Consider the following 20,086-nt stretch of genomic DNA (forward strand, 5'->3'; position numbering starts at 1 on the left):
CATCCAAAGGAAGAGTGACTGGCTGATGAAAGAACAGTACTGAGCAGAGAACAAATATTGAATGTTATATGCAGATACGCACCACAGGTTGGTTGCATGTTGGAAGACGAGGAGCTCCAGATAGTGGTGGACCAGGTGATAAGTGAAGTACCACAAGTTGAGGACACATGGGAGAATACAGTGAGGGCCACAGTGATTGTCATGGAGAATGAGGCTTTGGAACTAGAAATGAAGCTGGTGTAGATACCTTCGCGTTAGCCCAAGCCCACATCTGGTTGTTGCCTGTACCTACTTTGTAAAGAGAAAGCATCACTTAATGACATACAAGTTCTTTGCCAACAGGCCCCAGATAGATTACTTCCTGAGAAGAAGAGGAGACTAGAAAGTGATCCCAGGAGAGCAGACTGCAGAGCAACATACATTATGTGTAGTCGATTATGTGGGGGGACGAAAGAGTGGAGTGGGAAACCTCTTTAAAAAAAAAAAAAAGAAAAGAAAATCTTCAGAATTTCAGATAAATTCCGTTCTGCCTTGCTGCTGTCAGGGCCCTGGTAGGACTTTTTAGCAAAATTTTTGACAATAAAGAGTTGTATGTTCTGAGTTTCACCTGTGCTGTTGCAGAAACCACTCTCCAAGTGAGAGACTATTGTAGCCACCCTTTCTAATAAAAGCCCCTTAAACTCCACATACAGATCAGTGTGTCCTTATGGCTGAGGCAGGTATTCTGTGGAAAAATAGTATAGACTCATGTCATTAAAGACTGTATCATAATCCATATGCACGTCGGGGCCAAATTAAGGTTGCAGATGCAATCTTAATTCTGTCCTTTCCTAACTTTTGAGTGCTTGACTTTGCAACCTTAAACAGCATGTGGAGGAGTTGTGTGTCTTTAAATCCAGAGGTAAGCTTACAGTTATATTTCCATAAGAAAAAGGAATAGAAATGTAATATAGACAAGTGGAGAAGAAGGAGGTTGAAAGATGGCGAGAGGATTGTATAGTTAAATCATTGGTAGATTTCCACTACCTTGGTTTTATTGTTCCAGCAGAATAAGCTGCTATGAGATTCACTCTCCTGCATGTTGATTCTGCATCCGCTGAAGTCACTGGCAAAGCTCCCATTGACTTTAATGCATTGCAAGATTAGGCCTCTGATTAATTGTATATTTATCACACTTATTGGCACTGTGACCACCTTAGATAGATACCTTTCTTGCATAACTGCAGCTGTTGTGTTGCTGTTATCCAAATTGTGCGCTCTTCTATACTTTTGGGAGCTGAGCTATTTCTGCCAGTATGTGAAAATCAGAAGTGTCCTTCAAGAAGGGCAATAATATTAAGCCTTCTTTGTACTACCTATTATTAAAGTTGTCCAACACATCCCATTTTAAGAAACCCTTTTTTCTGTTGCTTATAGTGTGACCAAACACATTAAGGGTTTGGGTTGAAATTTTCCATGCCAGGTGTCTGCTGTAGGCTGACTTTTCTTTATTAAAAAAACAAAAAACAAACAAAAAAACTTCAGCCAGAACAGTTTATTTGTTTCCAAGAATGAGATTAGGTCAAGGAGCTGGGAGGTGAAGTGAGACCGGCATGGAGACTAGGGTCAAGGAGCTGGGGTGGGAGGAGATTGGAACTTGGACAGTGAGCCCGGAGTGGGAGAGTGGGACTGGGCTGAGAAGTCTAAGGAGTGGAGAGTGGGTCTGGGTAGACAATAGGGTGGCCAGGTGTCTGGTTTTTGACCTGAAGTCTGCCGACCCAAAATCCAGTTACTGTGGGTAGGGGAGGCGCTGAGTCATCACCTGTGCCAGCCCCTACTCAGCCGGGGCCACCTCCTACCTGCAATGGGTGGCTGCAATTCCCAGTGCTGGCTCTGCAGACGAGTCCCTCCCGACCCACACAGAGAGTGGAGTGGGGGGGAGAGAGGAAAAGCAGTGAGCGACAGAGGGAGGGGGAAAGAGGTGAATAGGGGTGTGGCCTCAGGGGAAGAGGTGGGGCCTTCGGGGAAGGGTGTGTTTTTTAAATATTACAAAGTTGGCAGCCCTACAGTAGACAGGAAGAATGGAATTGGGGCGAGGAGCCAAGGGTAGGGTAGAGACAGATTGGCACAGGGACAGGTTGGAAATGATGATATAATATTTGTGAAGCACTCAGATATTATAGGGAGGAACTTAATAAATTTGTCTTCAGAGTAGCCTTTGAACAAGGCCTAGAGCTCCATACTGAACAGTGAAGAGAAAATAAAATATTGAATAGCTTCTCATTAAGTGAGCAGTATCCATCCTGCATGCTGAACGAGAAATGGGATCTGGAAAAAATAGTATGTGATGATGTAATTAAAGGCTGTCATAATGTATATGCACAAGGGGGCTGAATTGTATCTGTGTCACAGAGATACTAACAACTCTCTTTAGGATGTCTGCTCTTCTGAATTATTTTTGTTAATGTCTTGAGTTCCAAAGAGCCTCCATTTTTAATGCTCCTAAAAATGATGGCCTAATAGAGCACTGCGTGTGTTGATAAACTATGTGGTTTTGAGTGGGATGAATGTGCTAGGTTTGTATTGCCTAGCCATGCACCTTGAAATTATTTTTATTCTGTATTTTTATTTTTTTTAAATATAACTTTCCTCTCCTTGTTTTTGCAAAAGGTTTGGCAGGAAGAGTATTCTCTTTGCAACCATGGCAGTACAGACTGGCTTCAGTTTTGTGCAGGTCTTCTCTACCAGCTGGGAGATGTTCACAGTGCTGTTTCTTATAGTTGGCATGGGACAGATCTCGAACTACGTGGTGGCCTTCATTCTGGGTAAGAACATGTCTGTTACATTAAATGCTTGCTGGGTGTGCTGGTGAATGACTTAGTTTTTAATTCCAAGCAGACCGTTTGATAAGAGCCTGTCACATTCTCCACCATGCATAATCCTCAATCTACTCCACTAGGATATTTTTTTGAAAAAATTAAGGAATCTCTGTAAACAAGCATGAACTATATGCTGAATGTACATTTTATTGTCTTAGACGGAAAGAGTATTTTAAAAGACTTTCAAATAGTAATGAAAAAAGTTTAAACTGTAAACCACAGTGCCCAGTATCTTTATAAACTGAGGTGGAAAAGAAGGAATTCCCACACCCCCTTTTTTTTAAGTACCTGCATTAGGACCCAATTCAGCAAATCACTTAGATATCTGCCTAAATCCCTTTGATTTCAGTGAGACTTCAGCATATGATTAAAGTGAAACGTATGATTAAGTGCTTAGCTAAATCAGGGGTTTAACAAACTTCCATATTCGGAGAGCTACTCAAATGGTGAATTCAGAGACGTTGCCAATAATTCAGGTGCAATAACGTTCCGCTGATAAAGGAATTTGAAAGAAGTGTATTATACTTCAGTAACTTTCTCTAGTTTTGTCAACTTCTCTCAATCCAGCTTGCGTGGAGTGCTGCGAACACAGTACTTCATGCTTTGCTCATGGAAAAACGTACCCTGGCACAGTCAGGTCTGAAACCCTCGCCCTTCATTTTCCTATCTCTCTAGAGGAAAAAACAGAGCTGTGGAAATAGTTCAAGGCCTGTTATCCAAAGAAACAGCTCTCAGAAAAGCCACTTCCACTCCCTGCCCACTCGACCCACCCACTTGCAGCAGTCTTCTTCACAGCCTGTATTTCAGTCCCATGCCAAAGTTGTACTTGGTGTAAATCCATTGGCTTCAGTGACATTGCACCTTCTTATGCGAGTGTGGGATTCCATTGATCATATTGCTTTAATAACAACAGTGTTGCAAATTAAAATGACCCTTCCATATGGCAAAACAAGGTAAAGTTTGTGACCTTTCGCCAAAGGTTAAGTTATTGAAAGGACTGTAGATTTGCATGTATTCTTGACAGTCAAGTCAATGCTGAATTATCCTAAATTATATTCATTCTGATTACAATTTGCCCTAAATTTCATATGTTGGAGGAAACAAATTGCTCTTGGCTGCAACTTTGCATACAGTGAGCCAAATGAATCCCTGGTGTAAACTTCACTGATGTCAACAGTATATGTTACACCCAAGGTCAGTTTGATCCAGTGTCTCAGCAAATGATTTTTTTTTTGGTGCACTGCAAGGTTTTTGAGTATTTTTTAAAGCCTAAATTTTAAAACTATGTGGGTGCCTAGAAGATATGGATAGAAAGGTTTGGGACTCTTCCTGTAGTTGTAACTTTAAAAAATTGGAAAGAAATTAAGATAAACCATCTTGTTTAGGTACATTCTGTGAATGATTTTAATATTGCAATCTTGGCTGTTTGTTCCATTTGACTGCTTTATTTTTCAATGAGATTACATTAAATGTGTATAGTTCACTCACTGTGCCACCACTGGTTTTGGTTTTAAGCAGATGTTGATCTGACAGTTAAAACATTTAATAATTTTTCATTTTTAATCTCACTTGGTTTACAAACTTATTTTTCCTAAAACTAGAAGCATTGTAACCATATTATAGGCAAGTTACAGGCCAGATTTTTCTTTTTCCATTAAAAATAGTTTACACCTAAGTTGTAATCATCAGCAAACTGAGTGGGAGCTGGAAAGGAAAATGCTGGTACAGCATGACCACAAATATTTCAAAAGAATGGACTTTTTTCACTTTGCATTTACTACAAAGCTTGATTTGCAAATGAGATGATTTTCATAATATTCGTTCCAACGGCAGCCAATTAATTAATTTAATCATCCATTTATCATTGTGTTGTTTAGTGTTGTGGTCAACGCATATGCTATTTCATACATAATCAGTGCATATTAAATAGATTTAAGTTGTAGAATTATAGAAGTATAAGATTTTTTTAAAAGGCCACACTATAAATAATCCTTAAACACCCAGGAAAGCATGCGTTTTTCTTTCAGCATATAGCTAATATGTCTTTGATAACAGGGTTACATCTGAATAATTACATTAGTTATACTGTGGCTTTAAATACACACCACGTCATAGGAAAATAGCATCTGTAACGGGCAGTCCCTCAGTATGATACTGTGGTTGGGAGTATCTTGTAAAATGCTGATAACACAGGAAAAATGTTCCCGTTTCTATTCACTTGAGTCTGTGCCACTAGAACACTTGCAGTCTCTCCAAGCAAATTTTAGTGGAGGGATTAAGGGTGGGTTTATTTTGTAGAACTGCTTCCAAATGTGAAGGCTCACATTCAAGGGTTTCAGAGTAGCAGCCGTGTTAGTCTGTATTCGCAAAAAGAAAAGGAGTATTTGTGGCACCTTAGACACTAACCAATTTATTTGAGCCTAAGCTTTCGTGAGCTACAGCTCACTTCATCGGATGCATTCAGTGGAAAATACAGTGAGGAGATTTATATAAACACAGAACATGAAAAAATGGGTGTTTATCATGCACACTGTAAGGAGAGTGATCACTTAAGATGAGCTAATACCAGCAGGAGAGTGGGGGTGGGGGGGGGGAGAAAACCCTTTGTAGTGATAATCAAGGTGGGCCATTTCCAGCAGTTGACAAGAACGTCTGAGGAACAGTGTGTGTGGGGAGAGGAGGGGGGGAGACTAAACAAGGGGAAATAGTTTTACTTTGTGTAATGACTCAACCACGCCCAGTCTCTATTCAAGCCTAAATTAATTGTATCCAATTTGCAAATTAATTCCAATTCAGCAGTCCCTTGTTGGAGTCTGTTTCTGAAGTCTTTTTGTGGAAGAATAGCCACTTTTAGGTCAGAAATCGAGTGACCAGAGAGATTGAAGTGTTCTCCGACTGGTTTATGAATGTTATAATTCTTGACGTCTGATTTGTGTCCATTTATTCTTTTACATAGAGACTGTCCAGTTTGACCAATGTACATGGCAGAGGGGCATTGCTGGCACATGATGGCATATATCACATTGGTAGATGTGCAGGTGAACGAGCCTGTGATAATGTGGCTGATGTGATTAGGCCCTATGATGGTGTCCCCTGAATAGATATGTGGACACAGTTGGCAATGGGCTTTGTTGCAAGGATAGGTTCCTGGGTTAGTGGTTCTGTTGTGTGGTGTGTGGTTGCTGGTGAGTATTTGCTTCAGGTTGGGGGGGCTGTCTGTAAGCAAGGACTGGCCTTTCTCCCAAGATTTGTGAGAGGGATGGGTCGTCCTTCAGGATAGGTTGTAGATCCTTGATGATGCGTTGGAGAGATTTTAGTTGGGAACTGAAGGTGACGGCTAGTGGCGTTCTGTTATTTTCTTTGTTGGGCCTGTCCTGTAGTAGGTGACTTCTGGGTACTCTTCTGGCTCTATCAATCTGTTTCTTCACTTCAGCAGGTGGGTATTGTAGTTGTAAGAATGCTTGATAGAGATCTTGTAGGCATTTGTCTCTGTCTGAGGGGTTGAAGCAAATGCGGTTGTATCGTAGAGCTTGGCTGTAGACAATGGACCGTGTGGTCTGATCAGGGTGAAAGCTGGAGGCATGTAGGTAGGAATAGCGGTCAGTAGGTTTTCGGTATAGGGTGGTGTTTATGTGACCATCGCTTATTAGCACCGTAGTGTCCAGGAAGTGGATCTCTTGTGTGTACTGGTGCAGGCTGAGGTTGATGGTGGGATGGAAATTGTTGAAATCATGGTGGAATTCCTCAAGGGCTTCTTTTCCATGGGTCCAGATGATGAAGATGTCATCAATGTAGCACAAGTAGAGTAGGGGCATTAGGGGACGAGAGCTGAGGAAGCGTTGTTCTAAGTCAGCCATAAAAATGTTGGCATACTGCGGGGCCATTTGGGTACCCATAGCAGTGCCGCTGATTTGAAGGTATACATTGTCCCCAAATGTGAAATAGTTATGGGTGAGGACAAAGTCACAAAGTTTAGCCACCAGGTTTGCCGTGACATTATCGGGGATAGTGTTCTTGACGGCTTGTAGTCCATCTTTGTGTGGAATGTTGGTGTAGAGGGCTTCTACATCCATAGTGGCCAGGATGGTGTTTTCAGGAAGATCACCGATGGATTGTAGTTTCCTTAGGAAGTCAGCGGTGTCTCGAAGATAGCTGGGAGTGCTGGTAGCGTAGGGCCTGAGGAGGGAGTCTACATAGCCAGACAATCCTGCTGTCAGGATGCCAATGCCTGAGATGATGAGGCGCCCAGGATTTCCAGGTTTATGAATCTTGCATAGCAGATAGAATACCCCAGGTCGGGGTTTGTTCTTGTGCTTTTTCAGGGAGTTTCTTGAGCAAATGCTGTAGTTTCTTTTGGTAACCCACAGTGGGATCAGAGGGTAATGGCTTGTAGAAAGTGGTGTTGGAGAGCTGCCGAGCAGCCTCTTGTTATATTCCGAACTATTCATGATGACGACAGCACCTCCTTTATCAGCCTTTTGATTATGATGTCAGAGTTGTTTCTGAGGCTGTGGATGGCATTGTGTTCTGCACAGGTGAGGTTATGGGGCAAGTGATGCTGCTTTTCCACAATTTCAGCCCGTGCATGTCGGCAGAAGCACTCTATGTAGAAGTCCAGTCTGTTGTTTCGACCTTCAGGAGGACTCCACCCAGAATCCTTCTTTTTGTAGTGTTGGTACGAAGGTCTCTGTGGATTAGTATGTTGTTCAGAGGTGTGTTGGAAATATTCCTTGAGTCGGAGACGTCGAAAATGGGATTCCAGGTCACCACAGAACTGTATCATGTTCGTGGGGGTGGAGGGGCAGAAGGAGAGGCCCCGAGATAGGACAGATTCTTCTGCTGGGCTAAGTGTATAATTGGATAGATTAACAATATTGCTGGGTGGGTTAAGGGAACCACTGTTGTGGCCCCTTGTTGCATGCAGTAGTTTAGAAAGTTTAGTGTCCTTAAGGGTTCAGTCCACTGGAGAACAGTGTGATAGATACTTCAGACTTGCATGGCATCCTCTCTCAGGGCTTGTTCCATAGCCTGCTGAACTCAGTGGGCCCTAATTTAGCTGACTGTGGAAAGTTATCTCCTAGGGACACTTTACTGAATATTCTCAAGCAATCTCACTTGACTTAACCAAAAACTGAGGAGTTAAGGGACATGTCGAAGTAAAATATCTTGCTGCTGTGCTGTCAACATTTTCATAATCAAGAAGCAGGGAGACAAGTGAACTAGTGATTTGTTCCAGAGGCCAGTTACTTTTTTTCTTTTTTTTTTTATTAAACAAAATCTCATTCACCTCTGTCGGGCACTTTCTCTCAACAGCACAATGTGGCCTTTGAACCTATTTTGTGTCTCAAGTATCCATTTCTAAGACATCTGTGTACCACTGCTAGTAAAAGACAACCTTAAATTGTGAGATTGGTCTCCTAATAGAGGTGCAGGGTGTGACGCCTCCAGGGTTCTGAGGCAACTTGCTGTCACCTGCCCTTAGCATGAGGAAGCCTTGTCTGTGCCTGCCATGGGTCAGCTCCCCAACTCCAGCAGCCATGGGCAACACAAGCACTCTCCTCTTGGCCTGGCAGGCCCCATGTTACTCTGCAGGTTAGCAATAGGCCCTCGAGCCCTCCGAGTATCTCCCTGGCATATCCAGCCCCTGGTCCACTCGGTATTGAGAGAGATGCTGCATCCAAAGAAACAATGCAACCCAGTTTACCTGTTCCCCCTCAGATCACTGCTCTGCTTTACACACACTGCTTAGATATGTTTATAGTGAAATCAAGTACAAGTTTGTTTAACAAAGATTAGAGATTCAAGAAGTAGGAAGTAGAAGTATTGGAAAGAAATGGTTACATATAAAAGAAAATCATAACACACATTCCAGAGCCTTGACTCAATTAACAAAATACTCTCATGTCTTGTAGAAGGTTGCTCACCCAAAATCCTTGCAGTGCTTTACAGCCAGGCTTGGCTGTGACCCTCCTTTCATGAGACAAGTATGCTGTCAGCTTGCCTCCCAGATGAAGGATTATGTATGTTTCTTTGCCCCAAGATATACTTGTCCCACCATTTTGCCTTTATTTATAATCAGGACACCCACTTCTGCGTGTTTCATCTTACAGATTTCCTTTCTTGTAGATTTTGCAATCTCTCATTTTACAGTACACCATACTCATATGGCTAAACAGGGAAATAGGTGTCTGTTGCCTCCTACGTGAAAGGAACATTCCAAGGTATGTCACCTTTTGGTGACCTGTCTTAAATCAAAGACCTTAAGAACATAACTTCCAGTATAGATACATACCTCCTTAAATACTATCCGTACATATATTTCACAATGATTATGTCAACTAGTGGGCACCTGGTTCTCGACAGAGACCTTACATGCCACTTTTCAGTGAACTGTTATGTATATAGCCGACTCAGGGGATCCATATAAAACCCCTGGCTGCCCCTTCTGCCCTCTGCTGATTTGCACCAAGGGGTTCCTGGGTCACACAGGGAAAAATAAGCTGTGGAGAAGATCTAATTTCCTCTTCCTCATCTCCCTTCTTGGATCTACTTTCAACTCCTCAGAAGCAGAAGAATTCTTCAATACTTGCTAATAAGTATAAGTGGATTGTCCCGCTGGTTGAAAAACAAACCAGGCCTCCTTGGTCAAAGCCTGGTGTTTGAAATAGGGATGTCTTTTAAAAAAATGTTTCTATGTTAAACTGAGATGCCATTTTGATACTAGCATCATGATAATTTCAGTTAAAACCACATACTGACAGCTAATCCTATTCTTTTTCCATCCCTGTGAAACACTAACCGGGAAACATTACTTTTAAATGTTCCAAAACACAATGTAAAATCAGTGCTGTGCAAGGGGGCATGGCAGTGTCTCAGCATGGCTAATGAGTTTCACAACCATCAGCAGCATGGTGCTGATAAGTAGGTCAGGCCAGCAGAGATACAATTTATCCCCGTCCAAATCCTGGTTGTTATCATTCTCTTTCAGATGAGATTGTTTGAAGTCGAGAGGGGCAGTGCCAGGCCTTTGATCTAAGTTCATGGATCATTGCTGAGCTGTACTGCATTGACAGGTTTCTGAGCTAGTAAAGTTAATATTAAAAAGATTGTCTTTTGCTCAGTGGTCTCTAAGTCAGTGCATTTGCTGAACTGAAAATCCTTTTAGAAAAATGTGTTGGGTCTCTTTTTAACCTACAATATTGTGGATTAATTTGGAGACACGGTGATTAACGGGAGCTGTATTTGTTCTCTAGTGATAACTATTCCTACATAAAACCCATCTACTAGACTTTGTGAGTTTAGGTGCTGATTAGGTAACCTTAAATGGTTTTTAACTGTATAACCTCTCAGCATGTAACCTGGGTAATTGGCTTCCAAACTGACAGTGTACCTGGTTTTGTTCTCCTCAGTATTTCACGAAGATTAACCAGTACAAGAGAGCAACCTAGTTCTGGGAAGACAATTAGAATGTTATGTCTTGTTTTACTGTTTAATCCATCCTGTTTCTAAACTCTCTCTGTGCATTTGTGTGTGAAGTTAGCTATCCAATATTAGGAGACAGGGTTGTGTCTCCTAAAATAGTTTTAGATCAATGTTCTTTTACATCCATCTGTACATGGATAATTTTTAGGTGGCAAAAAACTCTTTTACTGTCTCTACTGAACCCTGGTTGGATTCACTTCCACCACGACATGATGATCAGTGTGTGAGAAGTGATTAAGTGACTTGGGTGATGGAAGTGTACTAGGTGTCCCTGTGAGTCATGGAATGTTGCTAAGTTTCTTATAGCATGTTGAAGGTTTCTTTTAACACTGTAAGGGTGACCTGCCTCCATTACAAGGCAGATTAATTAGCTTCAAGAAGCAACTATATTAAATGACTGTGATGTTGAGTTGGAGCCTCATTAAATATTATGTATTTTCCAGCTCCTTAAGAAATCACTAGTTTCTCAAGAAAATCTGATTATGAAAAATTAATATGGACTTCTGCTCTTAGGATTTGTTTATAGGCTTGCTGCCTCTGAAGCTTTCATCCCAGGATGATTAGAGGGGGAGGGGCTGCATCAGATAGGACTATACAGCAAAAGGTTTCCTCTTTTTTTGTGTTCATTAGAGACGTTGCTTTAAGTTGAGCTTCTAGAGAGGAAGAGTGACCCACAGATGTGTAAGGCAGCCATTTGAAGTTCAGTATCCTACAACCTAGCCACAGTAACTAAATAGTCATATTGTTTTGTAAAGTGTGCACCTTTCCAAGAATCTCTCCTTTCATTTGTCATCTAAAATCAAATTGTATGACTAGAAATCATTAAATATTAACTTTCCTGCTCAAAACGTAGACACTATTATAGAACGGCCTGAAAAAACAGCTGGTTCATCCAATGTGTTCCTTTGCATTTCACAGGACTGCTCTTTACATTAGTGGGAATAATTTCTTTTTGAACCTTTGATTAATTTCTGCACTTATGTCCTTCAGCTGTCTCCAGGAAAGTTTTTTCTACAAGAACTTTTTCTTTCCTTCCTTAGCTTCAGGCCTCTATTACTTTCCATGATTACCAGATTTTTTGTGGTCAAGTTATGTGACTATAAAAATACACTTCATTTGTACAGGCATTTTGGTAATGCCCTCAAATTGTTCTCTTTTGGCAGGAAAGGAATATAAATGTACCTGAGAGACTTAATCTTATATTAGATCTTATTTTTGGATTATCACAAATTTTAAGGTTCTAGGCGTTTTTAACAAAATGTTTAAACCCCATAATTCATTGTTTTTTAAATACCGAACTTCTCATAAAGACACAAAACAAACAACAACCAGGGGAGAAGATTATAACTTTGCTCTTTTTAAAAAACAAAAACATGAAAGGTGGAGAAGATACTTTTTGAAATTGCTTAATGGGGAATTATTCATGAGCTGCTTGCTCAGGTGAGTCAGTCTCATAAATAAATGCAGCTCATAAATAGACCTTGTGCATTTCTTCCACAATAGCTTTTAGGCAATATTACAATGCACTTTTATGAACTACATAACTCCCTAAACTCCCTTACACCTTTGTATCTGTCTGCTTGATGTTGTTAATTGAGTCCACATCATATTCAGTGAGTAAAGGAGTCTAATGCCCCTAATGGAAAGGAAATGTCTGAGGACCATGTGAGAGATGGGGTAGAATTGTTATGCACAGACTTTAAGAGAAGGCTAGGCATTTTATTGGAAAAAGAACTAGGTAACTGAAGGCTTACACTGTTCCTCTCTCTAAAGGACTAGGTACCACATTGGCACAATGTGTGTGCTGAATGAGCCCGCTGTCAAAAATTTGCTTTGATTTAGGGATGCATGGTTATTTGAACTGTAACTCTATTACAAGATATTATCTTTATTATTGATGTAATATATTTATTATTATCTTCAATTTATGATCATGTTATTGTCTTCATATTGCAGTCCTTCTCTTCCAAAACAAAATTATAGATTGATCCAACCTCAGTACAAACTTGCAGTCCTTTACCTGGGAGAATCCATGTCAGTTTGTCCATTAATTTCAATCCACAGACCTGCTTCTCTTCAGGATCTTTCAAAACTGGATTATATGATAACTCTTAAATTGGAAGATCATTAAAAAGGGAAACAGATTCACTCCTAGTAGAACATTCAGTTCCCGAAACCTGGTGTTTGTTATAAGTGATCTATTTTAAGCTCCAAAGAAGACACAATCTGTCCTAGACAAGGCATTGTGAAAAATTAATAAAAACAACAAAATTCTGTCTAGTTTCCTGGCTAAAGTTAATTTTATTTTTTGCTACTTATTATATTAATTGTGCAGGCCATTAACAGTACTGCTAATCACTGAACTAGTCTGAACTGCGAGGGTATTTCTCCCCTCTTTGCCTTATGCAATATCTCAGTTGTATTTTATCTTGGATAACCACTTCCATCATCTAGTGGAGTGACTCAAAATGATGATAGTATGACATTCCAGCACTGCATGTTCATGACTCAGCGGTGTTATTGATGCAATGTCTCAGCACAGTCTTGGTGCAATGATGGGGTGTTGCAACACATCCTCTTTCCTGACTTCATAAAAATTTTTGCCTTTGGAGCTGCTGGGAAGAGGCCGGGTTTTCTTCTTTTCTCCCATTTCCTTCTTTCCACTGCATTTTCCAGCACTTTACAAGGACAGAGATAGGCACGCTCTATTTATTTGCTCAGTTCTCACCGAGCTGCTGCATGTGGCCAGACATAAATGCTTTTATTCTACATTGAAAGTCACTGTTGGAGTTGCTAGAGGGATGTTACATGATCACAGATTAGTGGGAAAGTGATCTGCATGTTGGAAATAGGAGGTGATGTGTCCACATGACCATCTGTTTATTGAAATGTGGTCAATGGTATAAGAAAGTTGAGACTCTCCTGTCTTGAGAGAGGATGCAAAGAATAGGAATAAGTGGGCAATGATTAATAATAAAGTGACCCAGGAATTGGAACTAAATCTAATGTTGTTTTAATATTATTAAAGAAACAGTGTCAGGTTAAAAACATTCAGGGTATTTTATAATAGCACATTAGGTATTAAAACTGAAAATCTTGTAAACATTTTTAATTTTTCATAATTTTATGCTGTCTATTCTTTCTGTACATCAGTGGGCATGGGGGATGAAAACACAGGGTAGTTTGTTTAAATTTCAGGTTCTTATGCACTAACATAATATTCTTGTCTGGGCTACAAAAGCACCCAGGGAATATTTAAATCTAAAAAATGCTATTTTCTGAGTTGTTTGTTTTAATTTCATGGAAACAACTTCTTGCAAACCGTAAATTACCTTAGTCTGGGCTAGTCCAGTGCCTCTGAGGAGGTGGCTTTGCTTTGTGTCGCTGGACCATTGCTGCCTTTAAACTAGCGGAAGTAACTAGCTGGAGATTCCCCTGTGGAATCCCTGGGTGCCATGCAGCCAGGGGATGTGCTGGGGTTGGAGTGAGTGTGGCTGAAATGTGCTGTGCTCAGGTGATCCTCAGATGGTACAAATCGTCCTGGGGCTGTTCCGGCTATTGTAATTTAGATCAGCCCTGAGGCTGTTCTGATTTGTGCTGAGGGTGCCCTGGAGAACAGGAAGAGAGAATAAAGGTGGCGTAAAGTCATCTTCATTCCCCTTTTGGGTCCTACACCAAATGTAGCTCAGCCAGACTTGAGAGCTAGGATCTGTGTGTGTCCCCTTATAACGGCTTCGAGGGGCTGGATAGTGAGGTAACTAAATTTACTAGCATAATATTTAGGTAAGTCAAAATTGGTAAGGATTGTAAGCAACTCCAGAGGATCCAACAATATGTAGTAACTGGGCAACACCATGGAAGACTGATTTCAGCGCAAGCAAGTGCAAAGTGTTCAGCCCAGTATGTGGTAACCTAAGCCATATGTACCTGTGCTCGGTTCCAGATTAGTTATAGCTTCTGTAGGGAACACTGAGACAGCCTCAAACTGAACAGGTAAAAGGATCTTTCTCCATCATGATGTCAACAAGGAGAAATCTACCATTGTAGTGTTTCAGAGAAAAATACTGCTACTATGCCATTATATGTAGGTGGTGTATCCTCCTCAAGAACAGTGCATTCAATCTAATTCATGTAATTTTAAGGATCTGGAAGACTCAAAGTTTGAGAAGGGCCATAGAAATGATCTGAGGCTTATACGGACTTCCAAATAAGACAAGACTGAAAGACTAGGAATGCTTATTTTGGAGAAGTATGGTAGGAAATATAGGCAAAGACTTTCAGAGATGAGTGTCTGAAGTTAGGGTCCCAAGCACTTATTTAGACCCCCAAAGAAGTGGCACTCAGCAAATTCCATTGAAGTTAATGTGAACTATTAGGTGCTTGGCATTTTAAAAACCAGGCCAGCGAAGGCCTCAAGTGTCCCTGTTTATCCTTTCCTGGGACACAAGGGCACTCAAAATTGATTGTAATAGAAGACTGCGTTATGCAGCTGGTGAACCTGTGGAATGTGCCACTTCAGGGAAGAACTGAAGCAAAGGATTTAGCAAGATTTCAAAAATCTGTTGTATGTTCGTGTGAATAACAGTATCTGTGGTTTTGTGGCTGAAATGTAAATTCTTGGATCACTCAGTTCTCATGATTCAGGGTAAAAACTGATTGACTGGAGTGAGCGAGAGATTCGCTGCCCTCGTCTTTAGGTGCTATTGTAGATGAATAGGTGAGGCAGTTCTATGCCTTCCTCCAAAGCATCTGCCATTGACCACTGTTGGAAACAGGGCACTGGACATGTGGCCCCATCAACTAATATGGCAATTCTTTAATCCTGATATATTTGGAGTGAGCCATGTTTCAGTATAAACTTCCTTTGTGTTCTGTTCCCAAATTACTTAAAAACTGCTGGGAGATAGGAACAAGAAGGCTTGATTAAAAGGACACTGTCTGCTGTTTTTTCTCTGAACTCCCAGGTCTTTGCAGTGGCAGAAATGTAAGTCTCCTCCTACTTTTGTCCTGTCCGTTGGGCAAGTATTGATTCTAGCAGTGCAGAAATTCAGAGGAGTGGTGAAACAAAGCTCTGAAAAAAAGCCCATTTATTTTGTTGTCTTTGCAACATCATAGATGTCATGAGGACTATGTCTAGTGTTGAAAATAGCAGTGTATTACTTGAAATCTGGTTTTGCAGAACCAGCAGGGGGCACTGAAAGAGGTGGGTTCTCACACAAATGGTGGCTGGCCTTTCAATTACTCAGTAATGGCTTGGCAACTTTGAAATCTCTTATACAATTAATATCTGGAAGACTGTCCCACCAGATTATCTTCATGTTAAGGTTGGTCTTATTTTGTGCCAGAACTCCTTGACAGTGTCCCTTTAAGTGTTATAAGGGAAATGACTCCATTTTAAAGATTATATTAGCTGATTTTTGTAAATGCGATAAAATATTTAGACGTGGTTTTTACAAAAAGAGTTAAAATGCTAATCCAAACTCCCTTGTTTTGAACAGGCACAGAAATTCTTGGCAAATCAGTTCGTATTATATTCTCTACATTAGGAATTTGCACATTTTTTGCAATTGGCTACATGTTGCTGCCACTATTTGCTTACTTCATCAGAGACTGGCGGATGCTGCTACTGGCTCTCACTGCACCTGGGGTGCTCTGCGTTCCACTGTGGTGGTGAGTTTAATTGTATTGCAAGGTGTTCGGCTTCAGAAAGTCCCATCTGTAGCTGGTAACCTCCAGTTTAAATTGTGAAATAACCAGTTGGATTATAATTGCTGTGGATTTTGGTTTTAGTATTCTGCATGCCAAGTGAAGGGATTTGCCTTGAAGATGAAACATTTTCAGCCAGTTTTAAGATAACTTAACTTATCTATGTGCTGAACCCTGCTAACACGGCTAGAGTCCATCTTATGCTGGCTTTGCAGTGCTCTTCGGAAATTCTTTCCGGACTATCAGACTCTTAACCTCAAACTCTCTTTATAACCTTTTTGTTATCTCCTTTATTATTGCTGGATGAGTTGTACTGTACAAACTTTCCCTTCCAGCTTTTCTTCCTTCCTTTTTTAGAAGCCTATTTTCTATGTGGATGCAACTGTTGGAATGCAACAAAAATCTTCCTTATTGAAATGCTACCCAAAACCTGTGTGCTTTGCTACACACAATATTTATGTCTGAGAGGGCTGGATAAGGGTAAGAGACTGGGGCAGGGAGGATGTTTAAAACTTTCTCCTTGATCTTTAATTACTCTGATCTTTTTCATAACTCACTTTTAGTCTCTCACCACCTCTGGGCACAGTGTTGAGCCGTTAAAACAAAAGAAAGTGTGGTGGAGTAGGGAAGCCAGCAACTAGATGTTTGGCCCAGCAGGCTCGCTGGAATCCAGGGTTCTAGCTTAGAGCCAGATCCTGCAACTTGTACCATATGCATGGACACTGCCAAAAATAGGGCTTTGCACAGTGCACCTTCGTTAAGCAGGTTACGAGATTGGGGCCTAAACGCAAATAATTTACTTTAATATGATCATTTTATTGAATCTTTACATCTTGGGTGCAGTGCCCCAGGGTACATCAGATTCCCCACTAGAGGGAGATGCTAGAGGCATATGGGGGTGAGCTGAGGGGAAAAAAAGTCTCAGCCCTAACATTTTGGTGCTCAATTTTCATTTATTTTCCCCCCACCCCCAGTAAAGTTTGGTCACAGTTTGGGAGGTTTCTGGGAGCAAGGCATTTTGTTCCTCTAATGTGGCCTTGGAAAAGAAGTGAAAATCCAAAAAACAAACAATGGATTAACCCAGTAGACTATAACAGATCCTCTGTCAGCAGTTCTGAAAGCTAATCTTATTTGCTGTCTAGATGGTATCTGCGCCAAATGCCATATAACTCTTCCAAGAGTGGCTGTGTGGATTGATAGGCTGTAACAGTTCACAGCTTCTTTGTCAGAGTTGTGTAAACCTTCAACGTGTTACTTTTGGAATATGAAGTCAGCCATACAGCAGGAAACCACCCTGATAAACCAGGCATCTCATGTGCATCTTTGCTAATCCATGCAGCATTATCAAATTCAGAGCAATCCAAGGTTAGTTTTTCCTAAAAACAACATATCAGAATCCCTTTGTCTGTCTGTGATGCCTTTTCCTTGCAAAGATATGCTTCGCTACTGAAGTAAAACCATAGCATGCCGCTGCTAGGATGAAACATGGTTTTGTGTATTTTAAAATTATTTGGGGAAACCAGTCCTGTAAAGTAAATAACTTTTCAACATAACTCTCACTAAAAACAAACAAACAAAATGTTTACATGCCTAGGTTAAGGGGTTAGGTTGAATTTTAGTCTAAAGGAAATGTAAAATGTGCCATTATAAAGATGTGTTGCTACCACCTTCTCCTAACCCCCCATACCAGCTGAGCGAAGGGAGTTCTGACGGGCTTATCCAGGTCCTTGCATATGTGGGTTACAGTGGCATGGTCACAGAAACAAAATTCTGTACCACAATCAGGTGCATGATTATTTAGCGTGCGCTGTGGAAGCTATACTGGAAGAGCACACTAAACAACGAAGTGTATACGTTAAATGCACTTAGGCAAACACAGCCCCAGGGACAGCTCGCTGGGTCAGTATTGGTCAGTAGCTTGTCCAGGGAGGGATTTACATGAGCACCATGACCTCCTGCAGGTTCATTTGGCTGGTTGAACAGAATGTCATAGCTTCTTTGGCTCCACCCTGTTTTTTTTTTCCTCAGCCAATTGGATGCCTCATCCTGTAAGGGGATATGCTAGCCTATCTGGCCTTTAGAGACTGGGGATGCTGTCTTGAAGCTGACCTGACTTCCTGGGACTTGGAGATCTATGGCTCTGAGTGCCTTATACCTTTCAAAATATTATATGTTCAAATTTAAAGTGGGGGAGAATCTTACAATCCTTTGGAAAAGGTTTCCACTTAGATCAGTGGGCACCATCATATTCATTTCTCAGCTGTTGCCACTATGGGTCCTTCCCTCTTTCCTCCCCACTTTTCTTATCCCTGCTCCTTTCTCCCTTCCCTTGCTAATAACACCAGGCACCAGCCTCTTTCCCATTAAACCCTGGCTGGCTGAGCACACAGCCAAGTTGGAACTGGCATGTGTTGGAGCTCTGGACCTGTGAAGACCTAAAACAGCCTCTGTAACGGGGCCTGCGTTAAAGGTAAGTTTTCTGTTCTTGGTTGTGGCAGTCAGGTGAGCTGAGGTTGGGAGGAGACAGCTGTTCCCCAGTTTGTCCAGGAGCGTGACTGACTGGCTAGGAATCTGACTGGCTGCTCGCCCCAGGTTTGAATGTGTGGAGCTCTGTATTGAGCAGGGGTGGATGTGGCCTTTCGAGCACGATACTAAACTCTTCTTAGGCTTGGTTGTGAATTGTAGCCAAGGGGTGCGCCAGCCACCCGCAGCAGCACCCTCTGCCTCAGCACCGCAACTCTAGTCCTGGCATGGCATGGAGGCCACAGGGGTGGAGCTAAAGAGCAAACCTGCCCTCCTGTCCTGCGGGGCTTGGCTCGGTTCCCTGCTCTGGGCGTTGCGACCTGGCGCATTGCATCACAGCGCCGCTCATGTTTGGCGTCCTCGATTTCGTAATGTCTGTGGTGCAGCTGAATCCATGGACTTGCGCTAAAGCCTCTCCTGGTATTGGATCACAGGGTGAGGAGCATCTGGTCCCTATGTGACAGGCAGCTCCATCACAAATACCTGCTTAACAGGGCTTTATGATGGGAATGCAGACAAGCCACTAACTGGCTCTAGGTCTAGCACGCTTACCCAGATCCTTACTTTTTTACTTTTCCCTGTTTTGCCAGTTGGGAGGATGTCAGCAATAGGCTTTGGCAGTGACCGTTTACCGGACATAAAGAGATTCTCCGTGCTTTTTGTTTCTCTTTGCATGCAGTTGTCATGCTGGATTTTGAAAACATCACCCTAATGGATTTCATATGGCTAACCTTAACCCTGACCATTCCACACTCCGCTCCTTGGTTTTTTATTTTGTTTTTTGGTCTCTCCTTTGCACTCATTTCCCGCCCTGCCGCCCCCATTCCTTTTTAAATTGACACCAATTTAAACAAACCTTACCTCACTCACCGCTGGATGGTTATGCACTCCCAGTGTGAAAAGAAAACACTGGAGACAAGACGGGAAAGCCTGATGTTTTTGATTGGCCCTGTAGGCAGATTAGAGGAGGGATGCTATGCTCGCTCTTTCTCTGCATCTGTGGGGTGAGTGCACTCATTTCCTGATAGAGGGGAGAAATGTGAGGTGTCTCCCTCACCCCCCAAAACATACATATTCTCTTCAAAAAAATTATATTAAATATTCCTTCTTTTCGTGCTGGGCTGAACCAGGAAGCTCCTCTCTTGTTCTTCTGAAACAGCCTCATTTATGGTAGATTAAGACCTCAAAAAGAACAATGTCTTTATTGCACTGTTAAGTAAAGCAAATCAGACTTATATCCTACACAGTGTGACATACCATTCAGCTCCATCTTTCTGCTCTTTGAATTTGGCTGGAAATATGAAATAAAACCCTTTAAAAGTGATTTTCAATGCCTGCTTGCTGTCATCAGACTTGAGAGATGGTCAGATGTTTGATTCCCTCTCCAGAGTGGCATTTTAAATAATGCTTCTATTTAACTTGAAATGCTTTAGAATCCTTGACTTCAGTGTGGCGTTGCTCGCTTTTCCTCTGCGACACACAGCATCATTTTGTTAGTGGGAGTAATGGAGGAAAAG

The 20,086-nt window shown here is 41.6% G+C and overlaps 1 protein-coding gene across 3 annotated transcripts in view; it reads left to right on the forward strand.

Moving 5' to 3' along the window:
• Positions 1-20,086, forward strand: part of LOC144268884 (solute carrier family 22 member 4-like) — a 54,035-nt gene that overhangs the window by 13,380 nt on the left and 20,569 nt on the right. For all 3 annotated transcript variants that reach the window (XR_013346863.1, XM_077824176.1, XM_077824175.1), the window contains exons 3-4: positions 2,650-2,804; positions 15,839-16,010. Coding sequence is in view for 2 of the 3 variants with exons in the window: in XM_077824176.1 (XP_077680302.1) it covers positions 2,650-2,804; positions 15,839-16,010 (327 nt within the window). In the remaining variant the exon portion in view is untranslated. The remainder of the gene's footprint in view (positions 1-2,649; positions 2,805-15,838; positions 16,011-20,086) is intronic.

This window comes from Eretmochelys imbricata, chromosome 8 (genome assembly GCF_965152235.1).
Source record: "Eretmochelys imbricata isolate rEreImb1 chromosome 8, rEreImb1.hap1, whole genome shotgun sequence".
In the NCBI taxonomy this organism is placed as follows: domain Eukaryota; kingdom Metazoa; phylum Chordata; order Testudines; family Cheloniidae; genus Eretmochelys; species Eretmochelys imbricata.